The sequence below is a fragment of the Ranitomeya imitator genome, chromosome 4, assembly GCF_032444005.1.
Source record: "Ranitomeya imitator isolate aRanImi1 chromosome 4, aRanImi1.pri, whole genome shotgun sequence".
NCBI classification, from domain to species: Eukaryota; Metazoa; Chordata; class Amphibia; order Anura; family Dendrobatidae; genus Ranitomeya; species Ranitomeya imitator.
Genome location: NC_091285.1, coordinates 3842340 through 3868162, shown reverse-complemented (window position 1 = coordinate 3868162; position 25823 = coordinate 3842340). Strand labels below are relative to the sequence as shown.

General features: G+C 53.4%; 1 protein-coding gene across 1 annotated transcript; it reads left to right on the top strand.

Annotated features, from left to right (window-relative positions):
* Positions 1–798: 798 nt before the first annotated feature.
* On the top strand, positions 799–3522 carry LOC138673823 (uncharacterized). Its single transcript, XM_069761859.1, has one exon. It carries the CDS (start codon positions 799–801, stop codon positions 3520–3522), a length of 2724 nt encoding a protein of 907 aa, XP_069617960.1.
* The last annotated feature ends 22301 nt before the right edge of the window (positions 3523–25823 follow it).

The window sequence follows — 25823 nt, the reverse complement described above, 5'->3', positions numbered from 1 at the left end:
ATACAGGATGTAACTCAGGATCAGTAATGTAATGTATGTACACAGTGACTGCACCAGCAGAATAGTGAGTGCAGCTCTGGGGTATAATACAGGAGGTAACTCAGGATCAGTAATGTAATGTATGTACACAGTGACTGCACCAGCAGAATAGTGAGTGCAGCTCTGGAGTATAATACAGGATGTAACTCAGGATCAGTAATGTAATGTATGTACACAGTGACTGCACCAGCAGAATAGTGAGTGCAGCTCTGGAGTATAATGCAGGACGTAACTCAGGATCAGTGCGGACTTTGTGTTTTGCGGTCCGTCTCTCCCATTTCCCAGCATGCTTTCTGGCACATGTGTTCGGTGGTTCTCCTGAGTCCTTGCAGCAGAGGCTTCTGGGAGTCGCTCTCCTCAGTGGAGTTTCCCACGCTTTGCTCTGGTGGGAGATGTCAGGGTGCAGCTGCGGCGTCTCGGCCTTTGAGGGGCTGCGTCTTCCGCTCTGGGGCAGATGTGTCGCTCGGATGAAGCTGTGGGAACATTTCTGTTAGATCCACAGTGACACGAGGTGGAGGGCGCGGAGTTCACAGAAGGCTTCAGAGCAGCGGTCGCCGGGAATGTCGCTCGTCACGGAGTCATGTGACTGCACCGACACCAGACCTAAAATATGTCAAAAATTGTCACAGTGTAACCATCGGCAACGGGGAAGCTGCCTGACAACCTGAGCAAGAGTAATGGCGGCCACGTTGGTTGTCAGCAAGAACGGACAAAGCAAATGTACAAAGGAGGACGACGCCGGGAGGAGACGCGCAGACGATGTACCGCAGGCCGGCACCACGGACCCCTGTGAGGTGGCAGAGGGACACTGGTCACCATCTGATAAAGCTTCCCGGACCCACTGATGACCCTCCCCACAGAGATCTCCCCGCAGCCCCCCACAGAGATCTCCCCGCAGCCTCCACAGAGATCTCCCCGCAGCCTCCACAGAGATCTCCCCGCAGCCTCCGCACAGATCTCCCCGCAGCCTCCACAGAGGTCTCCCCGCAGCCTCCACAGAGATCTCCCCGCAGCCTCCGCACAGATCTCCCTGCAGCCTCCACAGAGATCTCCCCGCAGCCTCCGCAGAGGTCTCCCCGCAGCCTCCGCAGAGATCTCCCCGCAGCCTCCGCAGAGATCTCCCTGCAGAGATCTCCCCACAGCCCCCCACAGAGATCTCCCCGCAGCCTCCGCAGAGATCTCCCCGCAGCCTCCGCAGAGATCTCCCCGCAGCCTCCGCAGAGATCTCCCTGCAGAGATCTCCCCACAGCCCCCCACAGAGATCTCCCCGCAGCCTCCGCAGAGATCTCCCCGCAGCCTCCGCACAGATCTCCCTGCAGCCTCCACAGAGATCTCCCCGCAGCCTCCGCAGAGGTCTCCCCGCAGCCTCCGCAGAGATCTCCCCGCAGCCTCCACAGAGGTCTCCCCGCAAAGATCTCACCGCAGCCTCCGCAGAGATCTCCCCGCAGCCTCCGCAGAGATCTCCCCGCAGCCTCCGCACAGATCTCCCTGCAGCCTCCACAGAGATCTCCCCGCAGCCTCCGCAGAGGTCTCCCCGCAGCCTCCGCAGAGATCTCCCCGCAGCCTCCACAGAGGTCTCCCCGCAAAGATCTCACCGCAGCCTCCGCAGAGATCTCCCCGCAGCCTCCACAGAGATCTCCCCGCAGCCTTCGCCGAGATCTCCCTGCAGCCTCCGCAGCAGCCTCCGCAGAGATCTCCCTGCAGCCTCCGCAGAGATCTCCCCGCAGCCTCCGCAGAGATCTCCCCGCAGTCTCCGCAGAGATCTCCCCGCAGCCCCCGCAGAGATCTCCCTACAGCCCCCTCAGAGATCTCCCCCCAGCCTCCGCAGAGATTTCCCCGCAGCCTCCGCAGAGATCTCCCCGCAGCCTCCGCAGAGATCTCCCCGCAGCCTCCGCAGAGATCTCCCTGCAGAGATCTCCCCACAGCCCCCCACAGAGATCTCCCCACAGCCTCTGCAGAGATCTCCCCACAGAGATCTCCCCGCAGCCTCCCACAGAGATCTCCCCGCAGCCTCCCACAGAGATCTCCCCGCAGCCTCCGCAGAGATCTCCCCGCAGAGATCTCCCCACAACCCCCCACAGAGATCTCCCCGCAGCCTCTGCAGAGATCTCCCCGCAGCCTCCGCAGAGATCTCCCCGCAGCCTCCACAGAGATCTCCCTGCAGAGATCTCCCCGCAGCCTCCGCAGAGATCTCCCCGCAGAGATCTCCCCACAGCCCCCCACAGCGATCTCCCCACAGCCCCCCACAGAGATCTCCCCACAGCCTCTGCAGAGATCTCCCCACAGAGATCTCCCCGCAGCCTCCCACAGAGATCTCCCCGCAGCCTCCCACAGAGATCTCCCCGCAGCCTCCGCAGAGATCTCCCCGCAGAGATCTCCCCACAACCACCCACAGAGATCTCCCCGCAGCCTCTGCAGAGATCTCCCCGCAGCCTCCGCAGAGATCTCCCCGCAGCCTCCACAGAGATCTCCCTACAGAGATCTCCCCGCAGCCTCCGCAGAGATCTCCCCGCAGAGATCTCCCCACAGCCCCCCACAGCGATCTCCCCACAGCCTCCGCAGAGATCTCCCTGCAGAGATCTCCCCACAGCCCCCCACAGCGATCTCCCCGCAGCCTCCGCAGAGATCTCCCCGCAGAGATCTCCCCACAGCCCTCCACAGCGATCTCCCCGCAGCCTCCGCAGAGATCTCCCCGCAGCCCCCGCAGAGATCTCCCTGCAGCCCCCGCAGAGATCTCCCCCAGCCTCCGCAGAGATCTCCCCGCAGCCCCCCACAGAGATTTCCCCGCAGCCTCCGCAGAGATCTCCCCGCAGCCTCCACAGAGATCTCCCCGCAGCCTCCGCAGAGATCTCCCTGCAGAGATCTCCCCGCAGCCCCCCACAGAGATTTCCCCGCAGCCTCCACAGAGATCTCCCCGCAGCCTCCCACAGAGATCTTCCCGCAGCCTCCGCAGAGATCTCCCCGCAGAGATCTCCCCACAGCCCCCCACAGAGATCTCCCCGCAGCCTCTGCAGAGATCTCCCCGCAGCCTCTGCAGAGATCTCCCCGCAGCCTCCGCAGAGATCTCCCCGCAGCCTCCGCAGAGATCTCCCTGCAGAGATCTCCCCACAGCCCCCCACAGAGATCTCCCCGCAGCTTCTGCAGAGATCTCCCCGCAGCCTCCGCAGAGATCTCCCCGCAGAGATCTCCCCACAGCCCCCCACAGCGATCTCCCTGCAGCCTCCGCAGAGATCTCCCCGCAGAGATCTCCCCACAGCCCCCCACAGCGATCTCCCCGCAGCCTCCGCAGAGAGCTCCCCGCAGAGATCTCCCCACAGCGATCTCCCCGCAGCCTCTGCAGAGATCTCCCCGCAGCCTCCGCAGAGAGCTCCCCGCAGAGATCTCCCCACAGCCCCCCACAGCGATCTCCCCGCAGCCTCCGCAGAGATCTCCCCTGCAGTCTGGAGGGTGAACGGTTGTAGATCTGCGGAAATCAAAGTATAGAAAGAAAATAATACGGCACAAACCCATCACTGACAGCACATAATGACATCACTAACTATAGGACAACCAGCCAATGAGAAGCAGGAAGAGAGGATGTGACTTCATAACTGATGAGAACACAACCAGGCGGGGCTGACAGCAGTGATAGATGAGGGCGCGGGGCTGGAGTATAAGGGGCGTGGTCTCATTATATCAGTGATGTCATCACCGGGGGCGGGGCTGATAATCTCTCACATGTATACAGGCAGGTTGTCAGCAGTGATAGATGAGGGGTGGGGCTGGAGTATAAGGGGTGTGGTCTCATCATTATATCAGTGATGTCATCACCGGGGCGGGGCTGGAGTATAAGGGGTATGGTCTCATCATTATATCAGTGATGTCATCACCGGGGGTGGGGCTGGAGTATAAGGGGTGTGGTCTCATATCAGTGATGTCATCACTGGGGCGGGGCTGGAGTATAAGGGGTGTGGTATCATCATTATATCAGTGATGTCATCACCGGGGCGGGGCTGGAGTATAAGGGGTGTGGTCTCGTCATTATATCAGTGATGTCATCACCGGGGGTGGGGCTGGAGTATAAGGGGTGTGGTCTCGTCATTATATCAGTGATGTCATCACTGGGGGCGGGGCTGGAGTATAAAGGGTGTGGTCTAGTCATTATATCAGTGATGTCATCACTAGGGGCGGGGCTGGAGTATAAGGGGTGTGGTATCATCATTATATCAGTGATGTCATCACCGGGGCGGGGCTGGAGTATAAGGGGTGTGGTCTAGTCATTATATCAGTGATGTCATCACTAGGGGCGGGGCTGGAGTATAAGGGGTGTGGTATCATCATTATATCAGTGATGTCATCACCGGGGCGGGGCTGGAGTATAAGGGGTGTGGTCTCGTCATTATATCAGTGATGTCATCACCGGGGGCGGGGCTGGAGTATAAGGGGTGTGGTCTCGTCATTATATCAGTGATGTCATCACTGGGGGCGGGGCTGGAGTATAAAGGGCGTGGTCTCATCATTATATCAGTGATGTCATCACTGGGGGCGGGGCTGATAACCGGATAGCAGTGATAGACAATGATTAGTTCACATCTTGTGCGTTGTGAAGTTGTTTAACCCTTTAGTGACGGAGCCAAATTTTTGAAATCTGACCAGTGTCACTTTATGTGGTCATACTGGAACACTTCAACAAATCCCAGTGATTTTGAGACTGTTTTTTCGTGGCACATTATACTTTATGATAATTATAAATTTAGGTTGATATGTTTTATGTTTATGTAAAAAAAACAAATCAGAAATTTGAGAAAAATGGTTAAAAATGAGCAATTTTCACCCTTTGAATGATTTTCCCTTTAATCCTGTGTCGGCTTCACATCGGCGCCGTTTGTAAAATGTAAATTTTAGGAGGTTTAATAATGGAGCAGCAATTTTTCTTTGAAATTTACAAAATGTGTTTTTTTAGGGTCCTATCCAGGTCTGAAGCGTCTTTAGGGGTCTCATATATTGGAGACCATATAAAAACCGCGCCCCCCGACATACTGAAAACTGTCAGGTGGGTTATTAACCCTTCAGGTGATTATCAGGAAGTAATACAAAGTGGCGGGACAGGAATGATAATGTGTATAATTATCTCATGAACAGGTTACAACAGCCGGCAGACTCTGAGGCCGCGATTTGGTCGTGAACTGCCGGCAAACATCAGGACCCCACAATGATGATCTCTGGGGGCCGATAAAGAGGGAGAAGCCCCCACAATCTGTAACCATTTATATGATGTAGTCACTACTGACAGCAGCATGTAAGGGGTTAAACAGAGTTGGACGGTGACAGCTCTGATCGTGGTTGATGCAGGAAGTGGTCAGTTATAGAGGACGGCGACAGCTGCGGGATTATAGCCTGTGGGGGGCGCTAGTCTCTGATATCTCAGGGCAGCATAGAGATGCATTGCCGGTCATTAAGGGGTTAAAAATGTTCCAACATATTGGTTAATGGAGCGGGGGGAGAGGGGGGGCGGCCGGGCCTGATGGAGCCGCCCAGCACAGACATTAACCGCTCCAGTCCCCGACATAGATCCCCAGCAACAGTATCGGTCCCCCGGTCCCCGGCCGCAGTATCAGTCCCCCGGTCCCCGGCCGCAGTATCGGTCCCCCGGTCCCCGGCCGCAGTATCAGTCCCCCGGTCCCCGGCCGCAGTATCGGTCCCCCGGCTGCAGTATCGGTCCCCGGCTGCAGTATCGGTCCCCCGGTCCCCGGCTGCAGTATCGGTCCCCCGGTCCCCGGCCGCAGTATCGGTCCCCCGGTCCCCGTATCGGTCCCCCGGTCACCGGTCACAGTATCGGTCCCCCGGTCCCCGGTCGCAGTATCGGTCCCCCGGTCCCCGGCCGCAGTATCGGTCCCCCGGTCCCCGGCCGCAGTATCGGTCCCCCGGTCCCCGGTCGCAGTATCGGTCCCCCGGTCCCCGGCCCCAGTATCGGTCCCCCGCTCCCCGGCCCCAGTATCGGTCCCCCGGTCCCCGGCATCGGTCCCCCGGTCCCCGGCCGCAGTATCGGTCCCCCGGTCCCCGGCCGCAGTATCGGTCCCTGGCCGCAGTATCGGTCCCCCTGTCCCCGGCCGCAGTATCGGTCCCCCGGTCCCCGGCCGCAGTATCGGTCCCCCGGTCCCCGGCCGCAGTATCGGTCCCCCGGTCCCCGGCTGCAGTATCGGTCCCCCTGTCCCCGGCCGCAGTATCGGTCCCCCGGTCCCTGGTTGCAGTATCGGTCCCCCGGTCCCCGGCCCCAGTATCGGTCCCCCGGTCCCCGGCCGCAGTATCGGTCCCCCGGTCCCCGGCCGCAGTATCGGTCCCTGGCCGCAGTATCGGTCCCCCGGTCCCCGGCCCCAGTATCGGTCCCCCGGTCCCCGGCCGCAGTATCGGTCCCCCGGTCCCCGGCCGCAGTATCGGTCCCCCTGTCCCCGGCCGCAGTATCGGTCCCCCGGTCCCCGGCCGCAGTATCGGTCCCCCGGTCCCCGGCCGCAGTATCGGTCCCCCGATCCCAGGCCGCAGTATCGGTCCCCCGGTCCCCGGCCGCAGTATCGGTCCCCGGCCGCAGTATCGGTCCCCCTGTCCCCGGCCGCAGTATCGGTCTCCCGGTCCCCGGCCGCAGGATCAGTCCCCCTGTCCCCGGTCGCAGTATCGGTCCCCCGGCCGCAGTATCGGTCCCCCGGTCCCCGGTTGCAGTATCGGTCCCCCGGTCCCCGGCCGCAGTATCGGTCCCCCTGTCCCCGGCCGCAGTATCGGTCCCCCGGTCGCAGTATCGGTCCCCGGTCGCAGTATCGGTCCCCCGGTCCCCGGTCACAGTATCGGTCCCCGGCCGCAGTATCGGTCCCCCGGTCCCCGGTCGCAGTATCGGTCCCCCGGTCCCCGGCCGCAGTATCGGTCCCCCGGTCCCCGGCCGCAGTATCGGTCCCCCGGTCCCCGGTCGCAGTATCGGTCCCCGGTCGCAGTATCGTTCCCTCGGTCCCCGGCCGCAGTATCGGTCCCCCTGTCCCCGGTCGCAGTATCGGTCCCCCGGTCCCCGGCCGCAGTATCGGTCCCCCGGTCCCCGGTCGCAGTATCGGTCCCCCGGTCCCCGGCCGCAGTATCGGTCCCCCTGTCCCCGGCCGCAGTATCGGTCCCCCGGTCCCCGGTCGCAGTATCAGTCCCCGGCCGCAGTATCGGTCCCCCGGTCCCCGGTCGCAGTATCGGTCCCCCGGTCCCCGGCCGCAGTATCGGTCTCCCGGTCCCCGGCCGCAGTATCGGTCCCCCGGTCCCCGGTTGCAGTATCGGTCCCCCTGTCCCCGGCCGCAGTATCGGTCCCCCGGTCGCAGTATCGGTCCACCGGTCCCCGGTCGCAGTATCGGTCCCCCGGTCCCGGTCCCCGGCTGCAGTATCGGTCCCCCGGTCCCCGGTCGCAGTATCGGTCCCCCGGTCCCCGGTCGCAGTATCGGTCCCCCGGTCCCCGGCCGCAGTATCGGTCCCCCGGTCCCCGGCCGCAGTATCGGTCCCCCGGTCCCTGGCTGCAGTATCGGTCCCCCGGTCCCCGGCTGCAGTATCGGTCCCCCGGTCTCCGGCTGCAGTATCGGTCCCCCGGTCCTCGGTCGCAGTATCGGTCCCCCGGTCCACGGTCGCTGTATCGGTCCCCGGCCGCAGTATCGGTCCCCCGGTCCCCGGTTGCAGTATCGGTCCCCCTGTCCCCGGCCGCAGTATCGGTCCCCCGGTCGCAGTATCGGTCCCCCGGTCCCCGGTCGCAGTATCGGTCCCCCGGTCCCGGTCCCCGGCCGCAGTATCGGTCCCCCGGTCCCCGGTCGCAGTACCGGTCCCCCGGTCCCCGGTCGCAGTATCGGTCCCCCGGTCCCCGGCCGCAGTATCGGTCCCCCGGTCCCCGGCCGCAGTATCGGTCCCCCGGTCCCTGGCTGCAGTATCGGTCCCCGGCTGCAGTATCGGTCCCCCGGTCCCCGGCTGCAGTATCGGTCCCCCGGTCTCCGGCTGCAGTATCGGTCCCCCGGTCCTCGGTCGCAGTATCGGTCCCCCGGTCCCTGGCTGCAGTATCGGTCCCCCGGTCCCTGGCTGCAGTATCGGTCCCCCGGTCCCCGGCTGCAGTATCGGTCCCCCGGTCTCCGGCTGCAGTATCGGTCCCCCGGTCCTCGGTCGCAGTATCGGTCCCCCGGTCCACGGTCGCAGTATCGGTCCCCGGCCGCAGTATCGGTCCCCCGGTCCACGGGCGCAGTATCGGTCCCCCGGTCTCCGGCTGCAGTATCGGTCCCCCGGTCCCCGGTCGCAGTATCGGTCCCCCGGTCCACGGTCGCAGTATCGGTCCCCCGGTCCCCGGCCGCAGTATCGGTCCCCCGGTCCACGGCCGCAGTATCGGTCCCCCGGTCCACGGTCGCAGTATCGGTCCCCCGGTCCCCGGCCGCAGTATCGGTAGAGTCCAGGGACTGAGCACAGCCTCCTCTCTGTACACCATGACACGGGCATCTGCCGCCACCTGCTGGAGACAGGAGTGCGGTACTACAAGGAGCCAACAGCGGAATCTAGAAGGCACCGAGTCCAGGACACCAACAGAGCAAGTGATCGACAGATCCCAACACCTCAGTGCGATCTGTTCATGAACAGGGGGTACACATAGGACCCCCCAATAGTTCAGGGAGAACATGGGGCATTTTGTTAGGGACATAGGGGCACTTCCAATCAGCATAGTGACTGCAGCTCTGGAGGATAAGACATAATATAACAACAGAATCGTGACTGCAGCTCTGGAGGTGACTGGAGGATAAGACACGATGTAACTGCAGAATAGTGAGTGCAGCTCTGGAGGTGACTGGAGGATAAGACATGATGTGACAGCAGAATAGTGAGTGCAGCTCTGGGGTGACTGGAGGATAAGACACGATGTAACAGCAGAATAGTGAGTGCAGCTCTGGAGGTGATTTGAGTAGAAGACACGATGGGATACATTGTTATGAGTCTCTGGGGTCAGTTTTTGCTTTGTTTCTATTGTTTTCGGTACATTGTGACTTTTGTGGCATCTGCTGTATGTAATAACCATGTGACAGTTTTCTATTTTCGCCTCGTCCAATGTTGTTGTATCTGGTTGATTAATGAGGACTGTTTGGAATGTTCTAGATATTTTTAGGAAGATTTTTTTCAATTGTGACTCTTTGCAGGAAACCATTCAAGTCCCAAAATGTTAACAAATTGCAGATTTGCGGTGAATCTGAAGGTTACTAGTGTTCTTGAGCCTGAACACCTCGACCTTTAGATGTAAAACAAATGACCCCGACGTTCTACAGAGACGAGAAATACAGAAACATAGACCAGAGCTGAACACGAAACCCTGGTGCCCATCAGATACAGGGAAATCTGTGCCTGCCCTGGAAAATAAAGACATCAAACAGGGCGGCTGCTCAGGAGGAACAGTGATCTGGTGTGAAGAAGAGCTCCACCAGGATGGACCAGAATCAGCAGCTCCATCCTCACCTCTCCATCTGATGTCTACGGCACCTATATACCACCAGAGTCTCCCTACTCCACCAGGACATCAAACCGGGGAAGAGAGGAGATGGCCACGAATGGACCACAATCAGCAGCTCCATCCTCCCCTCTCCATCTGATGTCTACGTCACCTATATACCACCAGAGTCTCCCTACTTCACCTGGACATCAAACCGGGGAAGAGAGGAGATGGCCACGAATGGACCAGAATCAGCAGCTCCATCCTCCCCTCTCCATCTGATGTCTACGTCACCTATATACCACCAGAGTCTCCCTACTCCACCAGGACATCAAACCGGGGAAGAGAGGAGACGGCCATTAATGGACCAGAATCAGCAGCTCCATCCTCCCCTCTCCATCTGATGTCTACGTCACCTATCTACCACCAGAGTCTCCCTACTTCACCAGGACATCAAACCGGGGAAGAGAGGAGACGGCCACAAAGATACCAGAATCAGCAGCTCCATCTGATGTCTACGTCACCTATATACCACCAGAGTCTCCCTACTTCACCAGGACATCAAACCGGGGAAGAGAGAAGACGGCCACGAAGAGACCAGAATCAGCAGCTCCATCCTCCCCTCTCCATCTGATGTCTACGTCACCTATATACCACCAGAGTCTCCCAAGTTCACCAGGACATCAAACCAGGGAAGAGAGGAGACGGCCACAAAGAGACCAGAATCAGCAGCTCCATCCTCACCTCTCCATCTGATGTCTACATCACCTATATACCACCAGAGTCTCCCTACTTCACCAGGACATCAAACCGGGGAAGAGAGGAGACGGCCATGAATGGACCAGAATCAGCAGCTCCATCCTCACCTCTCCATCTGATGTCTACGTCACCTATATACCACCAGAGTCTCCCTACTTCACCAGGACATCAAACCAGGGAAGAGAGGAGACAGCCATGAAAGGTCCAGAATCAGCAGCTCCATCCTCCCCTCTCCATCTGATGTCTACGTCACCTATATACCACCAGAGTCACCCTACTTCACCAGGACATCAAACCGGGGAAGAGAGGAGATGGCCACGAAGAGACCAGAATCAGCAGCTCCATCCTCACCTCTCCATCTGATGTCTATGTCACCTATATACCACCAGAGTCACCCTACTTCACCAGGACATCAAACCGGGGAAGAGAGGAGATGGCCACGAAGAGACCAGAATCAGCAGCTCCATCCTCACCTCTCCATCTGATGTCTACGTCACCTATATACCACCAGAGTCTCCCTACTCCACCAGGACATCAAACCGGGGAAGAGGAGATGGCCACGAAGAGACCAGAATCAGCAGCTCCATCCTCACCTCTCCATCTGATGTCTATGTCACCTATATACCACCAGAGTCACCCTACTTCACCAGGACATCAAACCGGGGAAGAGAGGAGATGGCCACGAAGAGACCAGAATCAGCAGCTCCATCCTCACCTCTCCATCTGATGTCTACGTCACCTATATACCACCAGAGTCTCCCTACTCCACAAGGACATCAAACCGGGGAAGAGAGGAGATGGCCACGAAGAGACCAGAATCAGCAGCTCCATCCTCCCCTCTCCATCTGATGTCTACGTCACCTATATACCACCAGAGTCTCCCTACTTCACCAGGACATCAAACCGGGGAAGAGAGGAGACGGCCACGAAGAGATCAGAATCAGCAGCTCCATCCTCACCTCTCCATCTGATGTCTACGTCACCTATATACCACCAGAGTCTCCCTACTTCACAAGGACATGAAACTGGGGAAGAGAGGAGACGGCCACGAAGAGACCAGAATCAGCAGCTCCATCCTCCCCTCTCCATCTGATGTCTACATCACCTTTATACCACCAGAGTCTCCCTACTCCACCAGGAGATCAAACCGGGGAAGAGAGGAGACGTGTTGTGAATTCTGTGGCAGAGCTCCCTCCTGTGGTCACAAGTGGTACTTCGGCTGATTCTCTCTGTGAGCTTCTGTTGGTGGAGGGAAGTGGTACTGCGGCTTCTGAGTTTCCTCCCTCAGGTGATCTGGTGAGGTCGTTAGGTGCTTCTCTACTTAACTCCACCTAATGCTTTGATCCTGGCTTCCTGTCTATGTTCCAGTGTTGGACTTGCTTTTCCCTGGATCATTCCTGTGGCCTGCTGCTCTGCATAGCTAAGTTCTTCTTTGCTATTTGTTTGCTATTTTTTCTGTCCAGCTTGTCTAATTTGTTGCTGGAAGCTCTGGGACGCAAAGGGTGTACCTCCGTGCCGTTAGTTCGGTACGGAGGGTCTTTTTGCCCCCTTTGCGTGGTTTTCTTTAGGGTTTTGTGTAGACCGCAAAGTTACCTTTTCTATCCTCGATCTGTTAAGAAAGTCGGGCCTCACTTTGCTGAATCTATTTCATCCCTACGTTTGTATTTTCATCTTAACTCACAGTCATTATATGTGGGGGGCTGCCTTTTCCTTTGGGGTATTTCTCTGAGGCAAGGTAGGCTTATTTTCTATCTTCAGGCTAGTTAGTTTCTCAGGCTGTGCCAAGTTGCATAGGCAGAGTTAGGCGCAATCCACGGCTGCCTCTAGTGTTGTTTGGAGAGGATTAGGGATTGCGGTCTGCAGAGTTCCCACGTCTCAGAGCTCGTTCTATTATTTTGGGTTATTGTCAGATCACTGTATGTGCTCTGACCGCTATGTACATTGTGGTACTGAATTGCCTTTCATAACAGTACAGGAAGCCCAAAGTGCTAATGATTCTCAAAAGAGGGAAAAAAGAAGTTCTGAGACCATTTTTTTTTCTCTGCACTGTGTTTTGCCTTTTTTTCCCCTAGACATTTGGGTGGTTCAGTACACAGGTGTAGCGATGGACATTAGAAGTCTGTCTTCATTTGTGGATCAGCTCTCGGCAAGAGTACAAAAGATTCAAGACACTATTGATCAGAAATCTATGTTGGAACCAAGAATTCCTATTCCTGATTTGTTTTTTGGAGATAGAACTAAGTTTCTGAGTTTCAAAAATAATTGTAAATTGTTTCTGGCCTTGAAACCTCGCTCCTCTGGTGACCCAGTTCAACAGGTTTTGATTGTTATTTCTTTTTTGCGCGGCGACCCTCAGGACTGGGCATTTTCTCTTGCGCCAGGAGATCCTGCATTGAGTAATATCGATGCGTTTTTCCTGGCGCTCGGATTGCTGTACGATGAACCTAATTCAGTGGATCAGGCAGAGAAAAATTTGCTGGCTCTGTGTCAGGGTCAGGATGAGATAGAGATTTATTGTCAGCAGTTTAGAAAGTGGTCCGTGCTCACTCAGTGGAATGAATGTGCGCTGGCAGCTATTTTCAGAAAGGGTCTCTCTGAAGCCCTTAAGGATGTCATGGTGGGATTTCCTATGCCTGCTGGTCTGAATGAGTCTATGTCTTTGGCCATTCAGATCGGTCGACGCTTGCGTGAGCGTAAATCTGTGCACCATTTGGTGGTATTACCTGAGCATAAACCTGAGCCTATGCAGTGCGATAGGACTTTGACCAGAGTTGAACGGCAAGAACACAGACGTCTGAATGGGCTGTGTTTCTACTGTGGTGATTCCACTCATGCTATCTCTGATTGTCCTAAGCGCACTAAGCGGTTCGCTAGGTCTGCCATCATTGGTACGGTACAGTCAAAATTTGTTTTGTCTGTTACCTTGATCTGTTCTTTGTCATCGTATTCTGTCATGGCATTTGTGGATTCAGGCGCTGCCCTGAATTTGATGGACTTGGAGTTTGCTAGGCGTTGTGGGTTTTTCTTGGAGCCCTTGCAGTGTCCTATTCCATTGAGAGGAATTGATGCCACGCCTTTGGCCAAGAATAAGCCTCAGTACTGGACCCAGCTGACCATGTGCATGGCTCCTGCACATCAGGAGGATATTCGCTTTCTGGTGTTGCATAATCTGCATGATGTGGTTGTGTTGGGGTTGCCATGGCTACAAGCCCATAATCCAGTATTAGATTGGAACTCCATGTCGGTGTCCAGCTGGGGTTGTCAGGGGGTACATGGTGATGTTCCATTTCTGTCAATTTCGTCATCCACCCCTTCTGAGGTTCCAGAGTTCTTGTCTGATTACCGGGATGTATTTTAATGAGCCCAAGTCCGATACCCTACCTCCGCATAGGGATTGTGATTGTGCTATCAATTTGATTCCTGGTAGTAAATTCCCAAAAGGTCGACTGTTTAATTTATCTGTGCCTGAGCACGCCGCTATGCGCAGTTATGTGAAGGAATCCCTGGAGAAGGGACATATTCGCCCGTCATCGTCACCATTAGGAGCAGGGTTCTTTTTTGTAGCCAAGAAGGATGGTTCGCTGAGACCTTGTATAGATTACCGCCTTCTAAATAAGATCACGGTTAAATTTCAGTACCCCTTGCCATTGTTATCTGATTTGTTTGCTCGGATTAAGGGAGCTAGTTGGTTCACCAAGATAGATCTTCGTGGTGCGTATAATCTGGTGAGAATCAGGCAAGGCGATGAATGGAAAACTGCATTTAATACGCCCAAGGGTCATTTTGAGTATCTAGTGATGCCGTTCGGACTTGCCAATGCTCCATCAGTGTTTCAATCCTTTATGCATGACATCTTCCGAGAGTACCTGGATAAATTCCTGATTGTGTACTTGGATGACATTTTGATCTTCTCGGATGATTGGGAGTCTCATGTGAAGCAGGTCAGAACAGTTTTTCAGGTCCTGCGTGCTAATTCTTTGTTTGTGAAGGGATCAAAGTGTCTCTTTGGTGTGCAGAAGGTTTCATTTTTGGGGTTCATCTTTTCCCCTTCTACTATCGAGATGGATCCTGTTAAGGTCCAAGCCATCCATGATTGGACTCAGCCGACATCTCTGAAAAGTCTGCAAAAGTTCCTGGGCTTTGCTAATTTTTATCGTCGCTTCGTCTGCAATTTTTCTAGTATTGCCAAACCATTGACCGATTTGACCAAGAAGGGTGCTGATTTGGTCAATTGGTCTTCTGCTGCTGTGGAAGCTTTTCAAGAGTTGAAGCGTCGTTTTTCTTCTGCCCCTGTGTTGTGTCAACCAGATGTTTCGCTTCCGTTCCAGGTCGAGGTTGATGCTTCTGAGATTGGAGCAGGAGCTGTTTTGTCACAGAGAGGTTCTGATTGCTCAGTGATGAAACCATGCGCTTTTTTTTCCAGGAAGTTTTCGCCTGCTGAGCGTAATTATGATGTGGGCAACCGAGAGTTGCTGGCCATGAAGTGGGCATGCGAGGAGTGGCGTCATTGGCTTGAAGGAGCTAAGCATCGCGTGGTGGTATTGACTGATCATAAGAACTTGACTTATCTCGAGTCTGCCAAGCGGTTGAATCCTAGACAGGCTCGTTGGTCGCTGTTTTTTGCCCGTTTTGACTTTGTGATTTCGTACCTTCCGGGCTCTAAAAATGTGAAGGCGGATGCTCTGTCTAGGAGTTTTGTGCCCGACTCTCCGGGTTTGTCTGAGCCGGCGGGTATCCTCAAGGAAGGAGTAATTGTGTCTGCCATCTCCCCTGATTTGCGGCGGGTGCTGCAAAAATTTCAGGCTAATAAACCTGATCGTTGTCCAGCGGAGAGACTGTTTGTCCCTGATAGGTGGACCAATAAAGTTATCTCTGAGGTTCATTGTTCGGTGTTGGCTGGTCATCCTGGAATCTTTGGTACCAGAGAGTTGGTGGCTAGATCCTTTTGGTGGCCGTCTCTGTCGCGGGATGTGCGTGTTTTTGTGCAGTCCTGTGGGATTTGTGCTCGGGCTAAGCCCTGCTGTTCTCGTGCCAGTGGGTTGCTTTTGCCCTTGCCGGTCCCGAAGAGGCCTTGGACACATATCTCTATGGATTTTATTTCTGATCTTCCTGTTTCTCAAAAGATGTCAGTCATTTGGGTGGTCTGTGATCGCTTTTCTAAGATGGTCCATCTGGTACACTTGTCTAAATTGCCTTCCTCTTCTGATTTGGTGCCTTTGTTCTTCCAGCTTGTGGTTCGTTTGCATGGCATTCCAGAGAATATTGTTTCTGACAGAGGTTCCCAGTTTGTTTCGAGGTTTTGGCGAGCCTTTTGTGGTAGGATGGGCATTGACTTGTCTTTTTCCTCGGCTTTCCATCCTCAGACTAATAGCCAGACAGAACGAACCAATCAGACCTTGGAAACATATCTGAGATGCTTTGTTTCTGCCGATCAGGATGACTGGGTGTCCTTTTTGCCTTTGGCTGAGTTCGCCCTTAATAATCGGGCCAGCTCGGCTACCTTGGTTTCGCCATTTTTCTGCAATTCCGGGTTCCATCCTCGTTTCTCTTCAGGACAGGTTGAGTCTTCGGACTGTCCTGGTGTGGATACTGTGGTGGACAGGTTGCAGCAGATTTGGACTCATGTAGTGGACAATTTGACCTTGTCCCAGGAGAAGGCTCAACGTTTCGCTAATCGCAGACGCCGTGTGGGTCCCCGACTTCGTGTTGGGGATCTGGTTTGGTTATCTTCTCGTCATATTCCTATGAAGGTTTCCTCTCCTAAGTTTAAACCTCGTTTCATTGGTCCGTATAGGATTTCTGAGGTTCTTAATCCTGTGTCTTTTCGTCTGACCCTTCCAGATTCTTTTTCCATACATAACGTATTCCATAGGTCATTGTTGCGGAGATACGTGGCACCTATGGTTCCATCTGTTGATCCTCCTGCCCCGGTTTTGGTGGAGGGGGAATTGGAGTATATTGTGGAGAAGATTTTGGATTCTCGTGTTTCTAGACGGAAACTCCAGTATCTGGTTAAATGGAAGGGTTATGCTCAGGAAAATAATTCCTGGGTTTTTGCCTCTGATATCCATGCTCCCGATCTTGTTCGTGCCTTTCATGTGGCTCATCCTGGTCGGCCTGGGGGCTCTGGTGAGGGTTCGGTGACCCCTCCTCAAGGGGGGGGTACTGTTGTGAATTCTGTGGCAGAGCTCCCTCCTGTGGTCACAAGTGGTACTTCGGCTGATTCTCTCTGTGAGCTTCTGTTGGTGGAGGGAAGTGGTACTGCGGCTTCTGAGTTTCCTCCCTCAGGTGATCTGGTGAGGTCGTTAGGTGCTTCTCTACTTAACTCCACCTAATACTTTGATCCTGGCTTCCTGTCAATGTTCCAGTGTTGGACTTGCTTTTCCCTGGATCATTCCTGTGGCCTGCTGCTCTGCATAGCTAAGTTCTTCTTTGCTATTTGTTTGCTATTTTTTCTGTCCAGCTTGTCTAATTTGTTGCTGGAAGCTCTGGGACGCAAAGGGTGTACCTCCGTGCCGTTAGTTCGGTACGGAGGGTCTTTTTGCCCCCTTTGCGTGGTTTTCTTTAGGGTTTTGTGTAGACCGCAAAGTTACCTTTTCTATCCTCGATCTGTTAAGAAAGTCGGGCCTCACTTTGCTGAATCTATTTCATCTCTACGTTTGTCTTTTCATCTTACTCACTGTCATTATATGTGGGGGGCTGCCTTTTCCTTTGGGGTATTTCTCTGAGGCAAGGTAGGCTTATTTTCTATCTTCAGGCTAGTTAGTTTCTCAGGCTGTGCCGAGTTGCATAGGCAGAGTTAGGCACAATCCACGGCTGCCTTTAGTGTTGTTTGGAGAGGATTAGGGATTGCGGTCTGCAGAGTTCCCACGTCTCAGAGCTCGTTCTATGATTTTGGGTTATTGTCAGATCACTGTATGTGCTCTGACCGCTATGTCCATTGTAGTACTGAATTGCCTTTCATAACAGAGACGGCCTCGAAGAGACCAGAATCAGCAGCTCCATCCTCCCCTCTCCATCTGATGTCTATGTCACCTATACACCACCAGAGTCTCCCTACTTCACCAGGACATCAAACTGGGGAAGAGAGGAGACGGCCACGAAGAGACCAGAATCAGCAGCTCCATCCTCACCTCTCCATCTGATGTCTACATCATCAATATACCACCAGAGTCTCCCTACTCCAACAGGACATCAAACTGGGGAAGAGGGGAGATGGCCACGAAGAGACCAGAATCAGCAGCTCCATCCTCACCTCTCCATCTGATGTCTACATCACCTATATACCACCAGAGTCTCCCTACTTCACCAGAACATCAAACCGGGGAAGAGAGGAGACAGCCATGAAAGGTCCAGAATCAGCAGCTCCATCCTCACCTCCATCTGATGTCTACATCACCTATATACCACCAGAGTCTCCCTACTCCACCAGGACATCAAACTGGGGAAGAGAGGAGACGGCCACGAAGAGACCAGAATCAGCAGCTCCATCCTCACCTCTCCATCTGATGTCTACGTCACCTATATACCACCAGAGTCTCCCTACTTCACCAGGACATCAAAGCAGGGAAGAGAGGAGACGGCCACGAAGAGACCAGAATCAGCAGCTCCATCCTCACCTCTCCATCTGATGTCTACATCACCTATATACCACCAGAGTCTCCCTACTTCACCAGGACATCAAAGCAGGGAAGAGAGGAGACGGCCACGAAGAGACCAGAATCAGCAGCTCCATCCTCACCTCTCCATCTGATGTCTACGTCACCTATATACCACCAGAGTCTCCCTACTTCACCAGGACATCAAAGCAGGGAAGAGAGGAGACGGCCACGAAGAGACCAGAATCAGCAGCTCCATCCTCACCTCTCCATCTGATGTCTACATCACCTATATACCACCAGAGTCACCCTACTTCACCAGGACATCAAACCGGGGAAGAGAGGAGACGGCCATGAATGGACCAGAATCAGCAGCTCCATCCTCACCTCTCCATCTGATGTCTACGTCACCTATATACCACCAGAGTCTCCCTACTTCACCAGGACATCAAACCGGGGAAGAGAGGAGACGGCCACGAAGAGACCAGAATCAGCAGCTCCATCCTCACCTCTCCATCTGATGTCTACGTCACCTATCTACCACCAGAGTCTCCCTACTTCACCAGGACATCAAACTGGGGAAGAGAGGAGACGGCCACGAAGAGACCAGAATCAGCAGCTCCATCCTCCCCTCTCCATCTGATGTCTACATCACCTATATACCACCAGAGTCACCCTACTTCACCAGGACATCAAACCGGGGAAGAGAGGAGACGGCCACGAAGAGACCAGAATCAGCAGCTCCATCCTCACCTCTCCATCTGATGTCTACGTCACCTATATACCACCAGAGTCTCCCTACTCCACCAAGACATCAAACCGGGGAAGAGAGGAGACGGCCACGAAGAGACCAGAATCAGCAGCTCCATCCTCACCTCTCCATCTGATGTCTACGTCACCTATATACCACCAGAGTCACCCTACTTCACCAGGACATCAAACCGGGGAAGAGAGGAGACGGCCACGAAGAGACCAGAATCAGCAGCTCCATCCTCACCTCTCCATCTGATGTCTACATCACCTATATACCACCAGAGTCTCCCTACTCCACCAGGACATCAAACTGGGGAAGAGAGGAGACGGCCACGAAGAGACCAGAATCAGCAGCTCCATCCTCACCTCTCCATCTGATGTCTACATCACCTATATACCACCAGAGTCACCCTACTTCACCAGGACATCAAACCGGTGAAGAGAGGAGACGGCCATGAATGGACCAGAATCAGCAGCTCCATCCTCCCCTCTCCATCTGATGTCTACATCACCTATATACCACCAGAGTCTCCCTACTCCACCAGGACATCAAACCGGGGAAGAGAGGAGATGGCCACGAAGAGACCAGAATCAGCAGCTCCATCCTCACCTCTCCATCTGATGTCTACATCACCTATATACCACCAGAGTCACCCTACTTCACCAGGACATCAAACCGGTGAAGAGAGGAGACGGCCATGAATGGACCAGAATCAGCAGCTCCATCCTCCCCTCTCCATCTGATGTCTATGTCACCTATATACCACCAGAGTCTCCCTACTCCACCAGGACATCAAACCGGGGAAGAGAGGAGACGGCCATGAAGAGACCAGAATCAGCAGCTCCATCCTCCCCTCTCCATCTGATGTCTACGTCACCTATATACCACCAGAGTCTCCCTACTCCACCAGGACATCAAACCCGGGAAGAGATGAGACAGAGAAAACACGTGGGGACCTTGTGTGAGGCCTAAGGCAGCAAGGGACTACACCACCACCGCGCTAGAGGAAGGCTTCTAACTCCACCTTGTAAAATGGACTCTGGACTCTCCTCCAAGCCGGCCGGACCCTGCCTGCCATGATCTGGGACCCTGGACTGTGGCTGCCTGAAGTCTTCAGTAAACCAGGTAAAGACACCTGTGTCCTCCATTTCTTGCTACATCATTTACCATCTCCATCTACACACCGGGAGCCCTGGGGAGATACTTCACCTGTGGGACGTTATACCATCTAGCTGCCATAACATCACCCCAGCGGACCCCTTAAAGCAGCATTGGTCCCTCTGACTGAAAACCACAAAAAAACTTTATTTCACCAAACCCCTTTAAAGACTTTCCCTTTTACTTGGTCGCCCAGGGCCATGTACTGGGTCACCGCCACCGTGACATCCCCTTTTAGTACCGGACCCACGGCCCTGGCGGGCGTCCCACAGGCAGAGCACCTGGATCCTTGAAGAAGGGACTCAAGATGACCAGGTCAGGAGGGACACGTGGAATTGACCGGCTACTTGTGAGGCTGGCGGGTTACACTTAGAAGGTATGGCATATTGGCATTCATGTGCTCGATGACTGCAAAGGTCCCGATGAAGTGAGGAACCAGCTTGTAGGATGGGTTCTTGATCAGAACGTACTTACGATAACTCGACCTTATCTCCACGACGATAAGAAGGTGGGCCCCAGCGTCTCGTCAGCACTCAGCATGCCTCTTCATAGGTGATTTCTCTACAGTGGATTTCGTTTCCTCCCAGATATTAGCGAAATCCTTGGCGACAGCATCGGCCGACCCTGGAAGGGGGATTCCTGGCTGGTCATGAAGGAGGGCGATCTTGCAGAAGACTTTCTTACCCTGGGCAGAATTCTCCTATAACAATCATGTAAGAGCTCGGCCCAATCGTCATGATGCGTGTGGGAAATGCCGCAGGAAGTGGCCAGAACCTGGTGGACTCTCACCCTGGCCACTGGATGGAGGGCGGTCTGCAGAAGAGAAGTCAGCACCACGTTTGGAGGTTTGCACATAGGTCTCCAGAGGAAATCCGTGACAGCGGAAGATGTGCTGGATAAACCTCTCTGCAAGCTCTGTAGCAGGCAGAAGTCCCGGCAACGGGGTAAAATGATCACGCCGGCAAGAGCGCGAAACATGTTAGGAGGTTCCCACATGTGGCCCTTCAGTCTGACTCTGTGGTGTCACCCTAAGGCTTAGAGGCATCGGTTTGCTATGGGGATCGCCTTTCCTCTTTCCTCTTTGTTTATGCACTATTGCAGTGATTATAAATCAATGTAAAGGAGATACAGTATATGGGTATTGGATGGAGCTTGGCTTAATCTGCAAAAAGGCAAACAAGGAACTATAGAAAGCATTGCAGCAGGGTATATGGCTTACATCACCAATAGGATGCAATCCTCTCCATCCCACTAGAGGGCAATGTAATAAAAGAATATCAATAATCATCCTATATATAACATTTCTGTACTGATTTTGCATGAATAAATTGTGGAGATTTGTGACTGCAATTGAGAAGGTTATAATAATAATAATCATGTATTTTTAAGAAACTATCAAATATTTGTAGCACTTCTTACTTGAAGGTATCATGTATTGTCCAATCATGTACTACTTACAATCTGTGTGTTTTATTAATTAGTGTTCAATAAAGAATTCTTGATTTTATTAAGAAATTCTCCAAGCTTTTTTGATAGGATGATTTAGGAGAATTAGTATTTTGTGCCCAAAACTATCGGATATACATTGTTTTATTCAGTGGATCCCAGAGAAGCACTTACCGTATTTTTCGGACTAAAAGACGCACTTTTTCCCCCCCCAAAAAAGGGGGGAAAATGGGGGGTGCGTCTAATAGTCACAATGCAGGCTTACCTAGGTGGCTGAGGTGCGGTGGCAGAGGTGTGGTTGCGGGGGTGTGGCGGTAGAGGAGGCGCAGTAAGCGGGGTCCCTTTCTCCGGTGAGGTGATGCAGCAGGCCCGGTATGCAGCAGAGCCGGGTGAATCCTCTTGTTATCGGTGGTGGCGGCCATTTTCCGGAGGCCGCGCATGCGCAGATGGAGCGCTCTGCTTCCCGGGGCTTCAGGAAAATGGCCGCCGCGATCTCCATCTGCGCACGCGCGGCCTCCCGCGGCCATTTACCTCTGCCACCTAGGTAAGCCTGCATGGTAAGCCAGGGACCCCTCTCACGCCAAACCGCTCACTGCACCTCCTGATCCCAGCACCTCCTGATCCCAGCACCTCCTGATCCCAGCACCTCCTGATCCCAGCACCTCCTGATCCCAGCACCTCCTGATCCCAGCACCTTCTCATCCCAGCACCTTCTCATCCCAGCATCACCCCACCTTCTTCCGACACCTTGCCTCCTGTGACCCTGCTCTGCCACCGCCATCCCTCAGGTAAGATACTGTAAATTCGGACAATAAGACGGACCCCCATGTTATAAAAAATCTTTTTTTTCTGCAATTTTCACCCCAATTTTGGGGTGCGTCTTATGGTCCGATGCATCTTATAGTCCGAAAAATACGGTATGTTTGAGTTTTGAGAATCCTGGCTCTTGGCTCCGTGTACTGTTGTGAAATATCTCTTTAAGGAGAGCTTTCGGGGGGGACACAAGGGGTTAATTAAACTGTTAGGACTCGATTTGGAGCGGCGCACACCTGTCTATATAAGACCTCACAGCTCACAGTGCATGTCAGACCAAAGGAGAATCATGAGGCCAAAGGAACTGGCCAAGGAGCTCAGAGACAGAATTGTGGCAAGGCGCAGATCTGGCCAAGGTTACAACAGAATTTCTGCAGGACTCAAGGTTCCTAAGAGCACAGTGGCCTCCATAATCCTTAAATGGAAGAAGTTTGGGACCTCCAGAAGTCTTCCTAGACCTGGCCGTCCAGCCAAACTGAGCAATCATGGGAGAAGATCCTTGGTGAGAGGTAAAGAAGAACCCAAGATCACTGTGGCTGAGCTCCAGAGATGCAGGAGGGAGATGGGAGAAAGTTCCACAAAGTCAACTATCACTGCAGCCTCCACCAGTCAGGCCTTTATGGCAGCCGCATAGAGTTTACTAAAAACACATGAAGGACTCCCAGAATATGAGAAATAAGATTCTCTGGTCTGATGAGATGAAGATAGACCTTTTTGGTGATAATTCTAAGCGGTATGTGTGGAGAAAACCAGGCACTGCTCATCACCTGCCCAATACAATCCCCACAGTGAAGCATGGTGGAGGCAGCATCATGCTATGTGGGTGTTCTTCAGCTGCAGGGATAGGACTGGTTGTCATTAAAGAAAACATGAATGCGGCCAAGTACAGAGATATCCTGGATGAAAACCTCTTCCAGAGTGCTCTGGACCTCAGGCTTGGCCGAAGATTGACCTTCCAACAAGATAATGACCCTAAGCACACAGCTAAAATAACAAAGGAGCGGCTTCAGAACAACTCTGTGACCATTCCTGACCGGCCCAGCCAGAGCCCTGACCTAAACCCAATGGTCATCTCTGGAGACCTGAAAATGGCGTCCACCAACGTTCACCATCCAACCTGACGGAACTGGAGAGGATCTGCAAGGAAGAATGGCCGATGATCCCCAAATCCTGGTGTGAAAAACCTATTGTATCATTCCCAAGAAGACTCCTGGCTGTACGAGCTCAAAAGGGGCTTCTACCCAATACTGAGCAAAGGGGCTGAAGACTTATGACCATGGGAGATTTCAGGTTTTCTTTTTTAATAAATTTGCAAAAATTGCACCCCATCTTGACTGAAATAAATAAATAAATAAATGTTGAAGAGTGTACAGACAACATTTGCAAGGAGTTTGTATGTTCTCCTCGCGTTTCGTGGGTTTCCTCCGGGTTCTCCGGTTTCCTCCCACATTCCAAAGACTGATAGAGATTCTAGATTGTGAGCCCCATCGGGGACAGTGATGATAATGTGTGCAAACTGTAAAGCGCTGCGGAATATGATAGCGCTATATAAAAATAAAGATTATTAATTATTAATGAGAAAAATTTAACATTTTTGAATTTACCAAATGGCTGCAATGAAACAGTGAAAAATTTAAAGGGGTCTGAATACTTTCCGTACTCACTAACTCCATATCAGCCCAAATAAAAACAAACATCATGGTGTCCAGAGGAGAAAGGCAAGATCCACCAGAACCCTTCATTTGTGCCACTTACAGGTAGGGCAGAAGCACAGACCTGGGCCTGGAAATCCATAATCAGGGAGCGTCAAACAAGCCATAGAGACCATGAAAGACAAGGCCCCTCTATGCCATCCGAAGAAAACTACCATCTGAGGCCACCAGTGAGGGTCTGGCTAAAAATCCTTAATTCCATCACTGTCCCAATCCTCCTGTACGGCAGTAAAGTCTGGGGTCCTCACACCTACCCAGACTGGTCAAGATGGGATTCAAACCGAACAGAAATATTCCACCTGGAATTCTACAAGCACCTTCTCCAGGTCCATCGGAGCACCTCCAACAGTGCCTGTCGGGCCGAGCTGGGCAGATTCCCACTGCACCTAGCAGTCCTGAAGAGGGCGCTATCCTTCCAGGCTCACCTACAGAGTAGCAGTCTGAGCTCTCGTCACCATAAAACCTAAATAAACCAGAACCCCCAGATCAGTTCACCCAAACCCAACCTGACCGAACCGTCAACCAAAACAACCTGACAAAGCCACAATCATGAAGATGGTAGAGGAGAGGCAGGAGAGGTACGTCAGTGTCTGGAGGAACGAGATCAGCAGCTCACAGAAACTGACCGTGTACCAGAGTCTACAGAGAGACTACAGACTGGCCCTGTAAGTGAGTGAACTGTAGTCCCACTGAGAGGGCACTAGGACCCTGTGGTTTTTGCCTGCTGCAGCAGAGGACAGACCCTGCAAAACTCCCGGAGACAATGTGTGCTGGGGGGTGGGGTCTGGTGTCTTGTGTGTAAAGTGAAACAAGGAAGTGAGAGCTGAGAGAGAAAGGCGGGAAGAAAAGGCAGAAGCTGCTGTGATATCTTAAAAAGAGACTGTGTGTGGATTTACTGCGAGTGTGTTTGGAGGAAAAGAAGCTTTTGAGAGACTTTTGTTGCTAACGTTTCCTGGAGAAGAGCTAACCCTTTATCTAAGAAAAGACTGAGACTTTACTAAAAACCCAGTACGTATTTGGAAGTCTGTGGATTCCCTGTGCATTGAGTGGAGAAACAAGTCTGGGCAGACTGCTGATACAGAGACGGACGGGTTGTCGTGGAAGCATTCCTAGGAGCTACAGAAGCAGAGACTACATCGTGAGACCACTAACTAAGTCCCCGGCGTTTGGGCTCGGCATCGGCCGACAAGACAAGAGGAGCTTGCTGTAACTTATTGGCGCTGAAGATATGGACTGGCTGCAGCCTGTGCGGATTCCTGCCTCAGAGTAAATCCATCTCAGGATACGGTACCATAGTTATAGATACCCGGGTATCTCTGCTCTGAGTGTTTAATTGTTACTTTAGAGGTGTATCTTATGTTAGAGTTGTGTAAGTTATACTCAGTGTGCCGTTCCAGGGGCTCCCTTGATAACACTACATTCAATTTACACTTGTTTCCTGTTTTTAGTTGCCCTGTTAGGTAAATTTCTTATTAGTCTGTTGTAGTATACAGTTCTCTGGAGAGAACTCCCTTGGAGTGGCACAGTGATTTCAGCTGCTGCTGAGCTAGTGTATCTTTGGGGTGCATCTGCCTTAATATTCTCCATATTACCTTTATTATTTTGCTTTTGAGTAAATACCGTTGGAGATTTCTGCCTTGGTCTTGGTTTGTGACTCACTGGATCTTATTCGGACCTCTGGTCATTACAGCCCCATATCTGGAGTAACTCTCGGATCCCAGAGATCGCCAGATCCTGAGCCGATATAGACTCAGTGCCCACAGTCTGGTCATCGAGGTCGGCTGGCACAGACAGAGCTACAAGCCCAGGGAGGAAAGACTGTGCCTACACTGTGACCTGGAGGCCCTGGAGGATGAGAGCCACTTACTGCTACACTGCACCAAATACTCAGTAGTGAGGGACACTCACTTCAGGAGACTCTTCGGAGAGAGCGGTGCAGTATGTGAGTGGGAGAGGGAAAGAGAGCGGGCAAAAGAAAGAGTGGGCGAAAGAAAGAGCGGAGCAGTATGTGAGCGGGAGAAGGAAAGAGCGGGTGAAAGAAAGAGCGGTGCAGTATGTGAGCGGGCGAAAGAAAGAGCGGAGCAGTATGTGAGCGGGAG